Source organism: Sceloporus undulatus, chromosome 2, assembly GCF_019175285.1.
Source record: "Sceloporus undulatus isolate JIND9_A2432 ecotype Alabama chromosome 2, SceUnd_v1.1, whole genome shotgun sequence".
Lineage (NCBI taxonomy): Eukaryota > Metazoa > Chordata > Lepidosauria > Squamata > Phrynosomatidae > Sceloporus > Sceloporus undulatus.
In genome coordinates this window covers 122,265,822-122,286,472 of record NC_056523.1, presented here as the reverse complement: position 1 = coordinate 122,286,472, position 20,651 = coordinate 122,265,822, and the positions used below count along the sequence as shown (strand labels likewise).

The 20,651-nt window shown below is 38.8% G+C and overlaps 1 protein-coding gene across 1 annotated transcript in view; it reads right to left on the bottom strand.

Annotated features, from left to right (window-relative positions):
* Positions 1-19,993, bottom strand: part of ATP10B (ATPase phospholipid transporting 10B (putative)) — a 73,007-nt gene extending 53,014 nt beyond the window's left edge. Inside the window, exons 1-2 of the mRNA XM_042447528.1 lie at positions 19,710-19,993; positions 14,711-14,905 (exon numbers count right to left, since the gene is read on the bottom strand). Of these exons, the coding sequence (XP_042303462.1) occupies positions 14,711-14,905; positions 19,710-19,993 (479 nt within the window). The remainder of the gene's footprint in view (positions 1-14,710; positions 14,906-19,709) is intronic.
* Between the last annotated feature and the right edge of the window lie 658 nt (positions 19,994-20,651).

Genomic DNA, 20,651 nt, shown 5'->3' with positions numbered 1-20,651 from the left:
TAGGACAAGGGAAAACTGGATCAGCCACTTTGTACTGCAAAATAAAGCCACGAAGCCAATAAATTATTCTGAGTTGTACCAGAGCTTTAGCACCACTGGGTGCTTTTTGAGTCAAATTTTGTTTTTTATTTCATAGCTATTTTATTTTTAGGGCAAGTAGTTTTTCCTACTGACTGGCTTCTTCTTCATGTTTTTATCTGTATTTCCAGGCTATGCACATTCTGTGTCTACATTTGTAACAGGAAATAAAGTTGGTGATGGTAAACTCACATCCACTGAATGGTGATACGTTGTGCATAATCAATATTTTAATCAAGGACATGGGTGGAGAACACAGTATGTCTTTGTTGGGGAAACAGTCTATGATGAGGGATTGTAAACATTTTAAAAGATAGCATTAGAACTTCAGATGACCTTGATAAATGGGGCAGTTAGCTAATCGATACAGTGAAGAGGGAAGTTGGTGATTTTTTCTTGCCATTGTCTTCAGTATGCTGCTTCAATCTTTGATGGAGTAAAAGCAAAGAGCCACATAAGATATTATCACAGCTGACCAGTTTGGTAGAGTACATAGTTTGGATCAATTTCATACACTGCTGCTTTGGTTAACACTTTTATAAGGAATTGCTTCACTGTCTACATACAGATGATTGTGTACACAAAGGATTTCTCCTTGCCACAACAACCTTTTCCAACCATTACCAAGGACTATTTTAACACTTGGGTAGGGTGTTTTTTTTTGGTCTATAGAGGGCTCTTTGGTCCTTGGATATTTTTGTCTATAGAGGGCTCTTTAACTGATTGTTGCACTAGGTACTGGCACAGTGTAAAGATCTTACTTGCAACCAGTAGTGCCTCAATACTAGTGATCAGGATCGTTCTGCCTTTCTAAGCTATTATTTTGATTATTATTATTTATTATTATTAACCTTTATTTATAAAGCGCAGTAAATTTACACAGCACTGTACATACAATCTTTTTAATTGGATGGTTCCCTGCCCTCAGGCTTACAATCTAGAAAATTTTGAGCAGGTTTGATGTTGGTATTTTGATTTTAGCATAATGTTTATAAATATTATAGTATATATTTAATTGTGCTGTACACATGCAAACATACACACAAAAACACAGTATTGCATTTATTTATTTAAGGAATTAAATATTCTATAATCCCTAATACAGCATACACATGCTAAACTAACTTAATGTTATGCATTGTAGACTGCTAGAACATGGTGTAAAATGCAGCAGTAATGTGGAATCTTAACATAGGTCCAAAACACCCTGCAGAAGTAATCCTGTTTAAGACTGCTTTAACTGCCCTGGCTCAATGCTAGGGAATCCTGGGAATTATATTTTATTGTGGCACCAGAGCTCTCTGTCAGAGAAGGCTAAATGTCTCACAAAATGACAGTTCCTAGAATTCCCCAGCATTGAGCCAGGACAGTTAAAGTGGTCTCAAACTGGATTATTTTTGCAGTGTGTTTTGGACCATAGATAAATTGTGTTAGATTAAGTGTAGGGAATCTGTTCTTAGCATCAGCTGCATACATACATCATGCACAGTTCTGGCCTCTAAATCCAAGCTATTCACAAATCAGTGACAATGCTTTGCCTTAACCCACACAGGTTCTTTTTATCTTTTCATTTTGTGAAAAAAATAAATCTGAAGAAAATACTATACACTTTTGTGTATTCTTCCTCTTGTTTTCTGGCCATACCCTTTTAACTATACTGTTTCATTGCACAAATGGATGGATCTTGGTTTTCAAAAACATCTGTGAAATGTTGGAGAGTATTTCCTTGGGTATTGCAGATTGTCTTCTATCTGAACACCAGTTATGCTCTACCCTACTTAGCTTCTCAAATAAGGTGAAATAGGGAACATTGAGAGTGATATGGTAGTAATCTTTACTGCACTATTGTGCTGATTTGCTTCCTTCTCAAGAGCAATACTCTATATTTAATGTTGATATGATGTTATCAGAAGCAATTTAATCATGTAGTGAAAATAAAAGAATTAAGGAATCTCTTATACTGATTGAGAATTCTCTGTAGAGAGTTCTCCATAGTGAAAGAGGATTTTCTCTGACCCATTTTATTCCAAGTGTTGGAAGCAGAGGGTGTGGTATAGTCAATGATTAAAGAGGCACCTATATTCTCTCTCTGGGAAATAGTACATTGCTTCCTCCTTTTTGCCAAGAAAAAGTAAGAGACTGTTCCACTGATAAATGAAACAGCTGTATCGATTTATTGCTTGGCATGATTTGAATGTTAAAGTATTTCTGGTGGTGCCATGATATGAAGTATCTTTTCGCTTTTGAGCTGAGTCTTGGTTGGCCATTACTTAGTGGGAGCCCTGCTGTGACAGCTGATCAGGCCAAATGAAGATTAGCAAGAGATCAGGGCCTTGAGATCCTTCTCTCCAATGCAGTTCATAGTATTCTGGGATGGCTTGCCTCAAACTTGTGAAACATATAAGCTAGATGCAAGTTTGGAGGCCAAGTCCAAAGAGTTTAGTATGCTGGATAAACGCCCTTCTGCAAAGTCAATGCTTTAGCACAAACATTAGGTGAAGCTTTCTTTCTCATAAGAGCAGTGCTGCAATGGAACAATAAAGAGAGAGGGTGGTTGTCCAATGTTTTTCATCAGGAGTCTCTAAAATAGGTTGGTTAGGCATCTGCTGGGAAGGCCTAAAGATTCAACTCTTTGGTAAAAATGATGCTCTGAGTTAGTATTACTACTGTGGTTCTGGGAGAGGGTCCAGGGATAGGGCAATGTCTGGCTGTTTAGATCAGTGGAGAGATGAGAAGCACTGTGAGAAGGAATTTCTTTGATATTTTTCATGGTAGAAACCGAACCAGGTCTAATACTGAACAGCGGTGGCTGGTTGCTTCCACATCAGTGGGGCAGGAAATCCATTTCAGGTTTTAGACTGAACTTTAAACTATTAAGGGTGCTGAACCCTGCCCTCTGTAGATTTAGCACTTTGCTAATTCCTTTAAAATTTTGAGTAAAACCTGGTGTGGCTTCACTATCTCACTGATAAGGAAGCTCCCAGCCACTGCTGATTTAATGCATTTCCTGTGGGCAGTGCCCAAATTGAAAACATTTTAAAGGGTAAAGAATTCATGTACAATCTTATTTTTTAAATGTAACAGTGGTTGTTACTACTGGGCATATGTGCATGTGACAGAGACAGATACAGAGAGAAGAAAGATTGAAACCAAGCATGTTGTACATTTGTCCTACTTCACATTGTCAGGTAAAAAAGTGAAAGCATAATCTCTTGCAATACATATGAAAATGAAGTGCTCACCACTCAAACATAGCCTCAGAGGTTTCAGAAAACATCTCTCCACTTCTGATAATTTAGAAAGAGGTTACAGGATTCATGAAGGCTTTATTCTTAAATAATGATTTGATACTTCACAAATACTTCCCAGAGCTGCAAGCAGGGTTCAGAAAAGGAAGAGGCACTAGGAATCATAATGCAAACATACAATGGTTAATGGAGTGAATCAAAAAATTCCAGAAGAAAATCAACATGTGCTTTATAGACTATAGCAAAGCTTTTAACTGCATAGATCACAAGAAGCTATGGAATGCTCTTAAAAACATGGGAATGCCACTATATTTGATAGTCCTGATGAGGAATCTGTATTTAGGACAAGAGGCTACTGTTAGAACAGAATATGGAGAAACAGAATGGTTCCCAATTGTCAAAGGAGTAAGCAAGCCTGCATTCTGTCACCCTATCTGCTCAACCTGTACACAGAAAATATCACATGAAGAGCAGGTTTAGACGCAGAAGAAGGAAGAGATAAAATAGGAGGAAGGCACATCAACAATCTAAGATATGCAGGTGACACCATACAACTGGCAGAAAACACCATAGACTTGGAACAGTTACTAAGGAAGGTAAAAGAAGAGAGTGCAAAGGCAGTCTTACTGCTGAAGGTAAAAAAACCAAAAATAATGACCACGGAGGATCTACATAAATTCTATTAAGATAATGAAGAAATCAAAATAGTTAAAGAGTTTCTATGCCTTGGATCAAACATCTTGAAAAGAATGGAACTTGCAGCCAAAAAATAAAAAGATTACCAGGAATGGGAAGGGCAGTCATGGAAGAACCAGACAAGATCCTAAAGTGTAAAGATATACAGTCTGCTATCCTTATCCACGAATTTTTTACCCACAGATTCAAGCATCCACAGCTTGAAAATATTCAGAAAAAGCATAAATTCCAAATAGCAAATCTTGATTTTCCATTTTAAATAAGAGACACCATTTTTTTATGCCATTAGATTGAATGGGACTTGAGCATTCACTGATTTTTTTAACGACGGGGTCCTGGAATCAAACCCCAGCCAATAACAAGGGCCCACTATACAACTGAGCACTAAAGTCAGAATCATCCAAGACATTATATTCCCTATCACCATGTTTGGATGTGAGAACTGGACAGTGAAAAAAGCTGACAGAAAGAAAATCAACTCATTTGAGATGTGATGTTGGAGAAGAGTGCTGAGGATACTGTGGATAGCCCCAAAAACAAACAAATGGATTCTTGATCAGATGAAGTCTGAAGTCTTCCTGGAAGCCAAGATGAACTGATGCCATGATACTTTGGCCACCTCATGAGAAGGCATGACTCACAATAATGTTAGGGAAGGCAGAAGGAAGCAGAATGGTAGGAAGACCACATATACCAAATTTTACAGGGCCTAAGCAGAGTAGTGTAGGACACAAGGTCTTGGAGATGTCTCATCTACTAGGTCGCTGTAAGTCAGGATAAACTTGAGGGCAGTTAAAAACAACAACATCAGAAATAGTATTCTAATGTAAACCCAATTAGTTAATGCTTTTCTGGATATAAAATTGCCTTTGCTATCATCTGCAGGCAGCGACATCGCATTGGGTGACACCCCAGAAGAGGGGTAACATTTGGTCACCCCCACCTTGGTGCCGTCACCTCAGGTGAACAGTGTATCATGAGGAGAACAACACGGCAGTATCGAGTAGCCAAGTGCCCTCTTCACTTTGGTGCTATTGCCTTGGCGTGGTGTGTGGCAACAAGGAAGTGTGCCCGGCCCCCTTCTCTGCTGTGCACCACTCTACATGTGAGTAGAACAGTGTGCAACAGGGAGGGAAGCATCTCTAGCCCCCCCCCCCCAGGGATGTAGCCAAAGGGGGGTTCTTGGGGTCCGGACTCCCCCTTCCATTAGAAAAATGAATGGTGTGTGCTGCTGTGTCGCCGCACTCAAGCCCCATTATAATGGTGGCACTTAGTCTGGACCCCCCTTCGTAAAATCCTAGCTACGTCCCTGCCCCCCTCCATGCCACACGCTATTCTACTCACATGTAGAGTGGTGCATGGCAGAGAGGGGGTGGTACCCTTTTGGCCCTGTCCCTGGAAGCCCTATCCCCTACACCAGGTGACACCTCAGGCGGTGATGTCATTGTCCATAGCGCTGAGTTTTGGAACAAATTAGATTACAAGAGCATAGATGATATGATGTAACTCCAAATACTGTGTTGTACAAAAATTTTCCAGTTAAAGTTGTATTGGGAGATTATCACATGGCCATTTTTGTCCTGGCTGTGTATGAGATGGAAGGCATGGTATGGAAGGCTTCCATACCACCAAAATCAGCCGGCAGGATGGGGGATGGTCAGGCAGCAGGGCAGCAGCAATTTATTGTGTGATAACACCCGTTTTTCCCCATTCCGCCCTGAACCCATCCCATGCATGGCCGGGGCAAAAATGGTCATGCGATAATCTCCTTAGTTACACAGTGTTTCTGTTGAGCCTCTCTTGGTTAGTGAAGAAATTCAACAAGATTTTATGCCTATTTGCCTTTCATATATTTAAAATATATAAGATGGCTGATAAGATAGCTGATTTTACAAATGCTGAAGATATTTTATTATGGTGTGTGGTTGATGGCAAGAGGGGGTCTATAGCCTGAACACCTTTTTTGCTCTAACAAACTATAGTTGTTGTGTGTCTTCAAGTAATTTCTGACTCATGGTGATCCTAAGGTGACCCTGCTTCAGGGTTTTCTTGGCAAGTTTCTTCAGAGGAGGATTTGCTTTGCCTTCCGCTGAGGCTGAGATAGTGTGACATACCCAAGGCCACCTAGTGGGTTTCCATGGCTAAATTGAGATTTGAACCCTGTTCTCCAGAGCCATCGTCTAACACTCAGACTACTACACCATGCTGGCTCCAAGATGTATGCATTGAGCCCATGACTTGCTTGAATGCAAAATGATCATCATGTCTTATATTATTTTTTTATATCCTTTCTGCACACACTTCACTCACTGCATCAAATGACCTTCAGGTCAATAAGATTGTCCAGCCAAGTCTCCCTCAAAGCTAGTTTTAAAATACCAAAATTCAAATTCTTTGTTACATTCTGTGTGCTATTTTCTTATTTCTATGATTGACTGTGGACATCATACAAGCGTTTTAAATATTTCAATATTTAAAAGCAAGTCCAGCCAGCACAGCCAGCATATTCTGCTACTGCAAATCTAGATAACAGATAGCATTATCAATTTTCACAAATATGCCCTATAAGGTACACAGTATGTATTCATTAAACCATCTCAGTATTTACAAATGCCATTCTATTTGCAATTTACATTTACCTATCATAAAATCTGAAAGAGGGGCATGTCCTTGAAGCAACTGATTTTCAAGACAACCAGGAAAATCACATTACATAAAATGACTGTTACTTAAGGTAGCTATAATCCTAAGGACTCAAAGTATTACAGAATGCTGTTCAGTCAGCAAAGCAAACAGCTTTTTTGGGAACAATTTCACAGTTCAGGGACACTCTGTAAAGCCATACCAGTTGGTGACACATAGGAGATTAACACATGGGCAAAAGGATGTCCTTGTTCCTCCTCATTGCACGATTAGCAAGAGACTTTCAAACGACATCAGATCTGGACAGTATGCTGTTCGTGAAGTGCAATTGTCCACGATCGCACAAAAGACTTTCTGACGCGCGAATCCCTTCATTGTCCCATCAATAAGGTGGAGTCGTCCCATCATTTCCCTGCATTTTTTAATATTGGAATAACCCATTAATACTAGTGAGGACAATTGCACTTTGCTGACAGGATAATGACCAGATAAGTGCAATATTTATGATAGTCTTTCATGCGATCGTGCTAAGGATGGGATAAGGATGGGAGAGCGATCTGCATCACCCCCGTCACCATCTGATAATCTCCACAGTAAAAGGACTTTCCTACAAAGATCTCCTGCTTTAGCTACAGGCCCTATCCATGGTCACACCAGCTTGTCCTCCCCTTCAAAAACACATCAATGTGATAAACTTGGAAAGTTACTTAAAAAAGGCAAATGTTAAAATTAGACTTTCAATTCATCCCAAAAGTAGTTATTTGCCATTGTAGTTACAATATTTCAATAAAAAGTATAGTTATCTATTTCTTAAAATTGACTAAAATAATTACTTCTGGTTTTTTAAAACCCTGAATGCTACAAGCTCCTGGCCTGTGGTAAAAGACCACTTTTCCTTCTCAACACATAACACAGCAAACAGTAGCAATACAAGTTAATACATGAACCATGTATCCCTCCTCTTCCTGTAACTATAAACATGACTAAAATTACAATTATACTACAAAAGGAGTAAATTGCTTCTCGGCCCTCTGGCTAAGATCAAGTATAGTGTGCACAAAAGATGTAAACCTATCCTTTATTATACTGTAGTTATGTAACACAATTCAATCTTTGTTGTCTGAAAAAGAAATTAGATGTAACTGATTTTTAACTAGTCACAAATTTTGCATCATTTTGCCATGCACTGATCAAAGGTCAGAGTGTGTTCCTTAGCCTTCATTGCTATGTAAATATAATGACTTCATAAATCCAAACAACTACAACAAAGAACAAATAAAAGACCAGCTTATTTATCCAATAAAAGAAGTCAGCATGGTTTCAGAATGGTGAGGCACCTACAGTTTAACACTCCCGTTAAATATAAGAGGAACATACAGCTGCCTTGAAACAAGGACCTGGGAAATAAGAGTATAGAAAAAAAAGAGGAAAATATGCCAGGAAAACAAAGGTGTGAGTGGAAGGCTCTTGCCTAAAATGCAGCAAAAGACACTGGGAATGAAAAGAAGGGAAGACATGAGGCAATAGAAGTGTGGTGCACTGTTAAAAATAGGGTCCAACTGCCTAGTAATACGGGTTGACATTCCCTTATATGGAATTCTAAAATCTGAAATACTTCAAAAACCAAAACCTTTTTCAGGGGTGGCTGAGATAGTGACAACTTTGCCTTCTGATGGTTCAGTGTATACAGACTTTGTTTCATGCACAAAACTATTGAAAACAACGTATAACATTGCTTTCACACTATGTGTATAAGGTTAATACAAGACATAAATTAATTTTGTGTTTAGACAAAACATTAGACAAGATATCTCATTATGTTTGTTGCTGTTTGTGCCTTCATGACATTTCTGTCTTATGGCGACCCTAAAATGAACCTATAATGAAGTTTTCTTGGCAAATTCCTTCAGAGGATTTCTTCATCCTCTGAGGCTGAGACTGTGTGACCTGCCCAAGGTGACCCAGTGGGTTTTATGTATGTATATGCAAATACCAGCTTTCCAAAATGCAACAAAGTAATAATTCCAAAATCCAAAAGACTTCTGGTCTCAAGCATTTCAGAAACGGAAGATTCAAGCTGTATATTAAAATTGTTGAATGAGAAAGACCTCACAGTAAAATTCAGTTTTCACAATAGGACTTGAAATCTAACCCATACTGTGTGAGTGCTGCTTTTCTGTGACCCAATCACAAACAACAGGAGCCGATTCCAGAAAGCCCAAATAGACTTGGCATACCACTGGGAGGAGGATATCTGTTATGTCAAAAATCCACTCTGTTACACATCCTCATCCAGTGATCGGGTTATTTAAGTAGTACTCCAGAAGGATAAGGGGGAACTTTCTTCCCGGTGACTGGGTGAACGTTTAAAGGGATCCTCCTTCTATGTTGAACAATGGACCCTGAGCTCTAAGCTGGCACGAAGACACATCAACAGAAATTATGAGGTTTCTCACCACAGAAGAAAACTGTCATTTCTTTCTTGAAAGAAGGGGAAACACAGATCTTTCGAGAGATAATGAAAGGGTGTTAACAAGACATCTCCAACCCCAATACTTCTGTACAGCTTCCTAGAGGTGAACAGATTGTTGTCTCAAATGGTATTTTAGATCTACCAGCCATTAAACATCATGTCAAAAGTTTATAAATTTGTCTTCCACGCCATAGGAGTGCTACTCATATTCCTAAAGCACACTGTAGCTGTTTTATTATCGTCATAATTCAACACTAGGGTGTCTATACTCCAGAGCCTAGACAACACTGGCCAATTTTGCTTTCCCTGGAGTTCTGGCAGGTGCCACTGTAGCTGCCATTTAGGGCACTAAAAGTGATACATGATTGCTTCTTGGGCTTTCTTTCTTTCTTTCTTTCCTTCCTTCCTTCTGAGGGCTGGTTGTTACAGGTTGGGCAGCACTGGAAACAGTATTCAATAGACTTGCAAAGGAGTTTTTACTTGAATACTTTCTTTCAGAAGTACTTCAATTCTGGTGGTGGGAGTATTCAGGGCTTCATCCAGTCTGTGGGCCAAATGCGTCCTACCCAGGATTAACAGGAACTCATATTGGCCCATTAGACAAAAGGCAGATCACACCATGGCAGATAAGGCTATACTAGTTAATGGTTCTTACTCCAGGATCCCTTTCATGTTACACAATTATAGCAGTACGATTCTAATTTAACAGGAGGAGAGCACACATGTGTAAAGGGGAGGGGGATACACACCGATGTACCTGTCTATGTCTCTGTAGCCAGACATGAAGTGATTACATCAGTCACTGGGACCTCTGGAGGACCTTGGAGGACCCATAGCAGTTGATGTAATCACTTTGCATCTGGCTACAGCATCATAGCCAGATGCTTCTGTAATACATTTCTTTCAGACAGTAGCGGCTCTACAGTAGGCGTAAGAGGTGGTAAATGGCTCACTGTAGCATAATTCCATATGCCGATGTACTATGTCATGCTGTGCTTGAAGGTCTGCAGAAATATACTTAAGTTTCCTTTTTCTTGGTTTGTTATAATCATAGTTTTCATTATATCCACTTGGGCAAATTATTACTACAAACCATTTATTGATTCCAAACTAGAATGGAAACCTAGTTGAAATCATGATTTTCAAGTCTTGTATAAAAGCAAATTATTGTTAATATGGTGAACATCAATTTTGATGTAAATGCCAACTTATGGATATTGTCACCAGGAAATGTGATAGGAAATTGGAGAACATGTGTGGATGAAGAAATAGCAATTGGAAAGAATGATGTGTAAAACACAGCTGTACTGGATGAACTATTGTATGATTTGTTAGGACATCTAACTAAGCCAATGTTTGACAGTGGGACACACTCCCTTGGAGTGTGGTGGAGTCTCCTTCCTTAGAGGTCTTTAAACAGAGGCTGAATGGCCATCTATCAGGGATGCTTTGATTGTGAGTTCCTGCATGGCAGGATGGGGTTGGACTGGATGGCCCTTGTGGTCTCTTTCAACTCTATGGTTCTATGATTCAATGTTTCTGTACACAATTTCTTTTTTAGAGCAGTACAACAAACTGAATTAATAATTCACCTTTAGCCAAAGTAATCAGGAACTAAACTAGAAGAAGTATCTGTGATACAGTTTAAAACGATTTCTAGAAAACATAAAAAAATGTGCCAAATGATTAATAAGATTATTTTTTTTAAGGTTGAGACGTAAATACACTATGCCAACAGTGCTTTTTCCTTTTCACCAAAAATAAATGAACTATCTCAATGCAACAAGCTGAGTGCAAAGAAATTGCATATATTGTGCTCTGACTATCTTAACTATATACAGATGTTGATGGGACTAGCCATCATGGTGGATGGCTCAATGACAATGCTGATATAGTGTGTGACAGCAAATAAGAAGGCAAAATCCATGTTAAGAAACATTACAAAAGGGTCCACAAAATAAAACTGTCAGCTCTTCTACAAATCTGTGGTGCAAGGAAATGTGAAATACCATGTACAGTTCTGGTTACTACATGTCAAAAAGGATATTGTAGAACTGGAAAGGCACCGAAAAGAGTAACCAGAAAGATCAAGGGCCTGAATTAAGTCAAGTGCAAGAATAACATGGGGTCTGGGCCTTTTTACCTTAAAAAAAAGCAAGTAAGGGGGACATGATAGTTACATAAAATTATGCATAAGAAAGGGAATAGGTTTCTCTTCTCTTATAATACTTGAATTCATTAGGGTCAGCCAAAGAAACTGACTGGTAGTAGATTCAAGGCATAAAATTAAATCTTTTTCACACACTTCCAAGTTAAACTATGGAATTCCTTTCCATGGGATGTGGTGATAGCTACCAACTCAGTTGTTTTTAAATGGACATAAAACAAATTGATGAAGCATAAGACTATGAAAGGCTGCTAGTTATGATAATTATGTGCTACTTGATGGATGAGATGCAGCATTCCTTCCAATGCCATGCACTAGAAGTTAACTAGGAAGTGGCTAATGCTATCAAGACCAAATTGTGTATTTCTCATGGGCATCTAACTGACTACCCAAAGACCCAAGATGCTAGCTAAACATTCTCTGGCAAAAGTATTTGTGCCCATGCACACATTTAAATACTGACTTAAGCCAAAGGCAAATGTACTTTTTCAGGGATTAACAACGTTGCTTCTGAAATATCCTCAAATTGTATTCAACATGTTATTTACCTGCTGTATACCAGGCAGCCCATGCTATTTATCTCTGTGTCCAGGTTGAATCTCCGAAAGTCCTCCCAAGCATCTTTGATGGCTGTAATGGCAATTATAACACAGACTGGGATCATAGCTATCCCTGGTTCAAATGCATTGAGCACAGGTATGAAATTGAGTGCTACAATGGCCACAAAATAGAAATTGGCAAAACGGTGAAACTGCTCAAAGAGGTTTTTAGGGATGAAAGATAGGAAGGTGTATTTTGTGGTCTTGATTTTGTTGCCCTCATAATGTCTATTTGGATTTTCCTTCCACTTGCCTTCAAAGGGGATATTAGAAACAACAACCCTCTTAGTTTCTTCTTTCTTCCTTCTCCCTTTCCTTCTTTTCACAGGTTCTTCGTTCTCAGAATCTGAAGAAATACTCTGGCAGCACGGTCTTCTGAACCAAGGTATGTCCCTTAGGAATTTTATTGAGCACATTTCCTTGACATCTTCCTGCTCCTTAAAAGTTAGACTTTGCTGCACAGAGTTTAGAAATTAAGGGTTATCCACTCCAATTGATTTGCTGTATAGTGAAGTGCCAGGCTGAGTTGAACTAAACTAATTGCTTTCACTTGCTTTTAGTCAGCACCTACCGGAACACAGACGTCAGAGTTGCACATACAGGTATCATCCTCCTATAAACCGGTTTCCCTGTACTCAGAATGAATGATCCTGGGTCCTAGTGCTTGCTCTTTGTGATGATGAGTGAGGAAATTATTCCTCACATGTAGAACTACAAAGAAACTTTCAGTTAGGTTCAGAGTAAACTACATTTACATTCAAAACAGAAGATGTTTTATTCTGTCTCTTGATTTTTTTTCAGGTAAATTTTAATATTTGTCATCTTATATCTACAAATACCTCTTATTTCTGCATTTACAACATTATATATACATTGTGTTAAAGAAAAGTCCTTCAGCTAATCACATTTCCAGGCAAGAAATCCATGACTACAGAAAAAGCCCAGATGCAGCATTTTGCAAATTGTTATTATTTGGCAAATAATATTTGCATATTTTGATACTGAATATTTTTGTTGTTGCAAGATATTGTGTTTCTCTAACTACCCAGGATAGGTAAAAATGTAAATCACCCTGCCACTGGAAATATTCACACAAACTCTGGTTTGTACAGTTCTTATGGGGTGACATTCTCTACATATTTCTACTTTAAGTGCATCTGAAGCAGGGAGCAGAGAAGATGAGTGAAACCCTCAGCTGTGGAAGAGCAGTTGCAAAATTATTTAATGAATAATTTCCAACAGTTTAGCATTATGAGGGCAGGGAGCCAACTTCAGCCTGTTTATTATGTAGGAATTTGTAAAAGAATTTACAGGCTATACCTTGAGAGGAAAAACAGTGCAAGGAAAGGCAGGGCAGAAAGCAGGCTGGTATTTCTATCAAATATTATGGGGACACAGTTCCAATAAAAGGATAGGTTTTGGTGCCCAAAGTTTTTGAAACATCTTAAGGAAGCCTTGCTCCCTGAGATGTTTGCATCTATCCACAAATGCCAACTGGCAAGTCATATAGGAGTTTAGTGATGTGGAAACCACAGTGGATGAATAGACAAAAAGTTTAGGGGGGATGAACATGAAACACTCAACAAATTTATTAAGAAAATGTGTTGCACTCAAATGCTAAAAAGGTAAGAATCGTCAGTGTTGCCATTGAATGAGACGTCACTCCTGCTATCCTCAGGGCTCATAGCATTATCAGATGATTCATAAGCAAAGGATACAGATTTTCTGGACCTATCAGTGGGCCTGATCCAGAACTGGGCTCAGCAAAGCAACTTATTTAAAATGAAATACAGCAAAAAATATTGTAGTTTACTCTGAACCTAATTACCAAAAATCTCTTTGAGAGTGTGACAGGGACAGGGTGCAAGTTCTGTAACATCTGCTTGTGAGTTTTCTGCACTGCCTGATTTCTCTTAGCTGGCCTGATGGCAGTGGCCACACCAACCAAAGAATCTGAAGCAGCACAGAGCTCTCAACAGATATCTCCCTCCCACCTTGGTGCCTGATTGTGCACTACTATGTTATCTCAGGTACTTTGACAAATGTAATTTCCTTGTCTAAAGTTCCTTGTTTGGACAGATTGATTCCTGTGCTATCAAAAGACATTGTGCAGCTGTTCCTGGTTTGTCTCCTCAAAGGATTGTCTTTTATATGAAACAAAATGGTGGGGAAACACAGGATGGGCACAAATGGAAGAAGATGCTCTCTGGACCCCAATAAAATGCCGTAATTGAGGTAGGGTAAGTGGACAATAAAAGCCTTATCCTAAATCACCCTTCAAGCCCTGGAAAATAGATATTTAGTTAGTAGCAAAGAACCATATAAAACAAACAAAAGTAATCATAGCAAAACACCAGAATGGATTTCTATAGTGTTTACTACAATACATATATTAGATAAATCTTGAAACTCCATTTTTAACCAACCATAAAACTATCATGGAATTTTCTTGGCAAGATTTGTTCAGAGTGGGTTATTGGGATATGGCACTGTGTATTTTAACATATAAGCCACCCTGGTTGAGTTGCACAGAGTGATGGGATATACATTATTATTATTATTATTATTATTATTATTCAGAGGAGGTTTGCCCTGACAGAGTGTGACATGCCCAAGATCAGCCAGTGGGTTTCATGGCTCAGCTGGGAACTGAACCCTGGTCTCCAGAGTCATAGTTCAACACTCAAACCACTATGCCATGCTGGCTCTCAAATAGTTGTCCTCATATCTTTTAATTGCACCTATGTATTGATAGAATAAGAATTTAATTTAACAAATGAAAATAATATGACATTTTTAGACTTACACACTGTATGTTTTGGCTTTAAAAGAGTTGATCTGCTGATCATATCTATATCGCTTATAATCTTCAATGCCATCCTTAACTGCAATAATTAAAAGTACAACAGCCAGAGGTAACATTGTGATCTCCTTATGGAAGACTTCCAACTGTGGGAACCAGTTGATGATAACCAAAAACAGGAAATAGACGTTGGCCAATCTGAAAAAAGAAGAAGATATGGTATTAATAGAAGTTTTATACTTAATTTGCTTTTTTTATTTATGTGTAAGAAACAACAGTTTTCCCCTCTCCATATATATTGGTTGGCTACAGAATTACGTAACATGGCTTATTCATCTAAACTATGGATTTTTACATCTGATGTTCCTGAATGTAAAGTTCGTTTGAGCAGCAAATCAAGATATGATACTGCAATTTGCAACAACTTTGGCAATAACTATTTGTGGTAACTTATTTGTGATTAAATTTCAGTTGACAGGGCTAAAGACAAAAAAATAAAAAAAAATAAAAACAAACAAAAACAAACAATAGTTCTGTTGTGATTAAAGTCTTGTAAAGCTGGGCCCACAGACCATTGCTAGACCATAGTGGTTGTCCAGGAGTGTAAGCAGGATTATTTCAGTTTTCCTGTACAGATGGAGCACACCATGATGATGCCCCTCATGCACACCAGAAGCCAGTTTGAAAAAGTTTATTCAAGAACATTTACATCTGATCTACCCACTCTACTACTTTGTCCCAAACCGACCTATAAGTTTCTGGGTCATATGAATTTATTTTTGGCTACTGCAGAACAGGCGCTACAATAGGACCACACTTTCACTTAAATAATTATTAATAGAATCATAGAATCATGGAGTTGGAAGAGACCCCAAGGACCATCAACAGGTTTCACTGAGTCAGGGGGAATACAGAGCAGCAGTTTCTGCCGGCCTCCGTGCGCGGTAGGGCTGAAGAAGGGCTGGGTGTCCACATGTGCCCAGCCCTTCTTTCTCTGCCAGGGCGCCATCTTGGCGTGCTCCTGTACAGATGGAACATGCCATGATAATTCCCCTCATGCACCGTGCATAAATGGCGCTGCACATGAGGGGTGTCATAACGCTGCACTGTGGCAGTTATGGTTCCCATTCTCTGGTGCAAAAAGAAGCTGCTTTTCAGGGCTTCTTTTTGAGCTATGCACAGGCTGCAGCGTGTGGTTGCCATGCTTCCATGGCAGAAAGGGGTGGCGTCCTGACACCCCTTTGTGCCAATCTGTTGAGCCCCCCCCCCCAGTGATTCACACCCACCATATTAGAACTGCTCAATGTCAATACACATGTCACTGTTAACTACTGAGTGAATAGCCATAAGCCCAGGTCTCCTGAGGTCTTGTACCCACCCGAAAAGTTCCGCTGGATTATACTTTACATAGGCAAGATAAAGTAAAACTCCTTTGCCACAATAATTTAACAAACAGCTCTGAAATGAGCCCCAGCTATTAAGCGGTATAGAAATGTAAATACTATTGCAGCTAATGCTTGTTCAGAATCATCCTAAGCTTCTCTCTACCTACTGTACATTCAAATCATTCTCTCTACTGTTTCATTGCCTGTGGTTTCCTATAATACCACCGAACAGGATAAGCTCCAATAAGGTTGGAAATAATATTTGTAATTATGCATTCCCTGGTTTAAAAATGAGTTTCCTGACCGCTGAGAAATCCTATCATGAAGAACAATAGATTAGCACAATTTTGTCCTGGTACAGTGGGCCCTTCCCATTCATAGGGGTTTGCTTCTATCTCCCCCTGGATGGAAAAAAAGTGGGAGCTCTAGCCCATATTAGTCAATATGAGGCATATGGGCATTGCCCAGGGGAACACATCACCATTGTCTAATATGGGTTGGGGTGATCTGTGGCAGCTCCAATCTATGGTGGGCTAGCCCATCAATAAGGCAGGCCTACTGGATTTGAAAACCTTATGAAGTTCATGGGGTCACCATTAAGAGAAAAAAAAACATGTGTTTTTCTCCGCAAAATAATACCTCAGCACTACTTTGGGATTTTAAAATACAGGGAGAATAATGAGAAAGAATATTTGTTTTCTTCCCTGAGGGTGAATGCTGCTGGGGTTCTCCATGGAATGGTCTGCTCATGGCAAAGGAGTTACAAATCTCTGCTCTCAGACCAGTCCTCGTAGTATCCAAATAGAAAACCAAGTGGTAGTATGACTTTCCTATATAGGGGCTCAGTGGGTCAGTCTGATGGAAGACATACAGTCAGAATGTGAAGTCCAGCTTTCACAGCTGGAATCTATAGTTTTTGTGGGTTTTTCAGGCTATATGGCCATGTTCTGGCAACTGTGGCTGGCATCTTCCAGCCTCCTTCCTTGAAGTCTGATTCTGCCTTATGTATGTATTCTGTACACAAGTTAAACAGATAGATGAAATGCAGCCTTATCTGACCTTCTTGGCAATTGGAAACCATTCTGTTTCTCCATATTCTGTCCTAGTGGTAGCCTCTTGCCCTGAGTACAGGTCACACATTAGGACAATTAAATGTTGTGGCACACCCAATTCTTTAAAAGCAAGCCATAGCTTTCCATGATTTACACAATCAAAGGCTTTCGTATATCTTATAAAGCACAGGTTGATTTTCCTCTTTATTATTATTATTATTATTATTATTATTATTATTATTATTATTAATCTTTATTTATAAAGCGCTGTTAATTTACACAGCGCTGTACACACAATCTTTTTAATTTGATGGTTCCCTGCCCTCAGGCTTACAATCTAAAAAGACACGACATAAAGGGAGTGGTGGTGGGGAAGGGGCCTTTCTAGTAGGATAATATATATAAAATACATAGCAATATAGGAAATGATTCAATAAAACAGGCACCAAAAGAACATCAAATAGTAAGCGACAATTATGCGATGCCTGAGAAGGCTTCTCTGAACAGGATGGTCTTCAACTCCATTTTGAAGCTGGTTAAAGAAGTGATGGCTCTTGCTCGTGGGGAAAGAGGGTTCCAGGAGTGAGGGGCAGCAAGTGAAAAGGGGCGAATCCGAGATGGGGCAGAGGAAATCCTGGGCTGGGACAGTAGACCTTGACTACCAGAACGGAGGGCCCTAGTTCGAAGGTGAAGAGAAATAAGACTATTTGGCGCAAACTATTTGGCGCACACCATTATCCAACACAAATTTGCAATCAGACACCTTGTGCCTCTTCCTCTCTGAAACCCAGCTTGAACATCTGGCATTTCTTGCTCCAAATATGGTAAAAGACATTGTTGTAGAATTTCGAACATCACTTTGCTTGCATGAGAGATTAACTGCAATCCCCGCTATCCCCTTTCTTAGGGACTGGAATGTATACTGAGTTTTTCCAACCTGTGGGCCATTGTTTTGTTTTCCTTATTTGTTGACAGATTTTAGTTAGAACTAGAGTAGATGCTCTGTTGTGTTATCTGTTCCTGGTGATTTGTTTCTCCCAAGTACTATAACTGCAGCTTCCCCTTAATTTTCAAACTTTGTAGGTTCATCTTTGAATGGTTCTTCCTTGAATGAGTCTGTCATCCTTTCAACTCTTTTATATAATTCTTCTGGGTATTGTTTCCATCTTCTTTTTACTTCTACTCAGTCATGTAATGTGTTCACTTGCTGAACACAGAGTATCCCCTTTCTTGGTTTAAATGTCCCTTAGATTTATTGAATTTTGTGGAAGAAGTCTACCTTTTTTCCTTTTTTGTTGTCATCTTTTTCTTTGCATTGACTTTTATAGTAGTATTCCATCTACCTGCATCCAGGTTGGTGAATAGTTACATTCAGAGTTTGACTTTTGCATGTCATACATCTTTAACAGCTTGAAGAACATCATCTACTGTGGCTTCTATTTCTTTATGGCTGCAGGTAGTGTGGTTTTGCATTCTTTCTTGACAATACCCCTGGCTTCAGTCTTGTGGCTTCTGGGCAACTAGGTTCAATAGTGCCAATCTATTTTTACATTATCCTTTAATTCTACAGGGATGTTATTTAAGTTATTTTTGGCATAATGATTGGTTTAGTGATCTTCTTTAAATTTAATTTTTGATAATAGTTCATGGTCTGTGTCGCAATCTGCTCCTGTAGATTGCAGATAGGATGGAGCTTCTACATTGTATGCTTCCAATTATGTAGTTTATTTGATTTCTAAATTGGCCATCAGGTTGATGTCCAAGTATCCACTTGTCTCTTTGGTTGCTTGAAACATGTGTTTCTTATAGACAAACTGTTGGTCTCACAAAATTCATTCAGTAGTCTTCTGCTTCATTTCTTGATCCTAGGCCAAATTTTCCTACAATCTTTTATTCTGCTCTGTTTCCTGCTTTTGCATTCCAATTGCATATGATTGACAATAAAACAATCCTATTTTGGTGTGGGATCAATTTCCTCCTGGACTCTTGCACAGAATCTTTAAATAATTTCTTCTTCTGCCTCAGTAGTTGGAGCATTAACTTGGATTATAGTTATACTGATGGGCTTTTCCTGAAGTCTTATTTATATTATTTGGTCAGACTTTCTATGATATCCTTTGACTACTTTTGCTACATCTCTCCTCACCATTAATGCTATCCCATTTCTTCTTAGGTTTTAATTTACTGAGTACAAGACTGTATAATTATCTGACTCAAAATTGTCCATTCCTGTCCACTGCCCACTCACTCCAAGTATTACAATGTTGATATGTTCCAATTCTTGTTTTACTATATTGAGCTTCCCCCGATTCATCTTTCTCAAGTCTATGTCTTTATAAGTTCCTTTGGACTTTCCTTTCACTTCTGATCATGTGAACAGCCAAACATCCTTTCAGATTGAGTTTAATTGTGCCTACTACTACTACTACTAGTCTTTAACAATTATATTTTCCTCTCATCTAACATTTATTGTTTTAATCGTCCCTTGAATTATTTTTTTAAAATCCCCCTTTCTCAAAAGACTTTAAAATTGTCTTAGGTTTTAGCTATGATGCTTATACCTACCTGTAAAACTGTTCAAAGAGATTTCGGGGTAAAAAGGTCAGCAAAGTGTACTTTGTGGTCTGTATCCAATTTCCAGAATAAATTTGGGAGACTTTCTCTGACTCCTTCTGAAATCTCTCATTACTGGGAAATACAACCCTCCATTTGTTGAGGTTGTATTTCTGACTCTCTTTCCCAGATGACAACAAAGGTGTTGATTCTAGCTGAGTCTGGATTTTTTCTTCTACTGACCACCAGCGCTGAGGCTTCCAGCGATACCAAGCAGAGTCTACTGACAGTGCCATTTTCACCAGCAAGGATGTCTGAAAGACAAATGTATAACAAGGGCTGAAAACCAATTCCAGAGTAGAGCAAATGCAATTTTTGCTAGTGAAAAGTTAGAGCAGCCAATTACACTTCAGCTAATATATTACCCACATGAGTACCACATTTAGTACTTCCAGTACAAGTTCCACAAGGTAAACAGTGTAATAAAATCACTTCAGAATAATAGTATAATGTATAACTTTTTGGAAGTAATGATTTTTGGCTGAAAAGGCATACAAGTTTCTCATTCTTAAACAGTGTCTATTATACAGCCCAAGCCGGAAACCTGTGCCAAGCATACAATGAACTGAGCCATAGAAGATGATGAAATTTTACAACATAAAACCAGGGGAAAGGATATCTAACACATTGTAGCATGGGATGAATATGTGTAGATGAGTTGTTTACTTGATCACAGACCGGCTATACCTGCTTTCTCAGCAGTGGAATAAAGTCATTAGAATGTCTCTGTGTGTAATATAGATGAAAGCAATTATAAAGTCAAAGTTGCAAGCAATTTTATCATCCATCTGAAGTCTCATGGGGGTGGTTTAATCTTTTTCAAAATGAACTTTGTGGTGTGTTAAACATACATATAAAAATCACTCTTGAACTAGCCACATTTCTAATGAACTA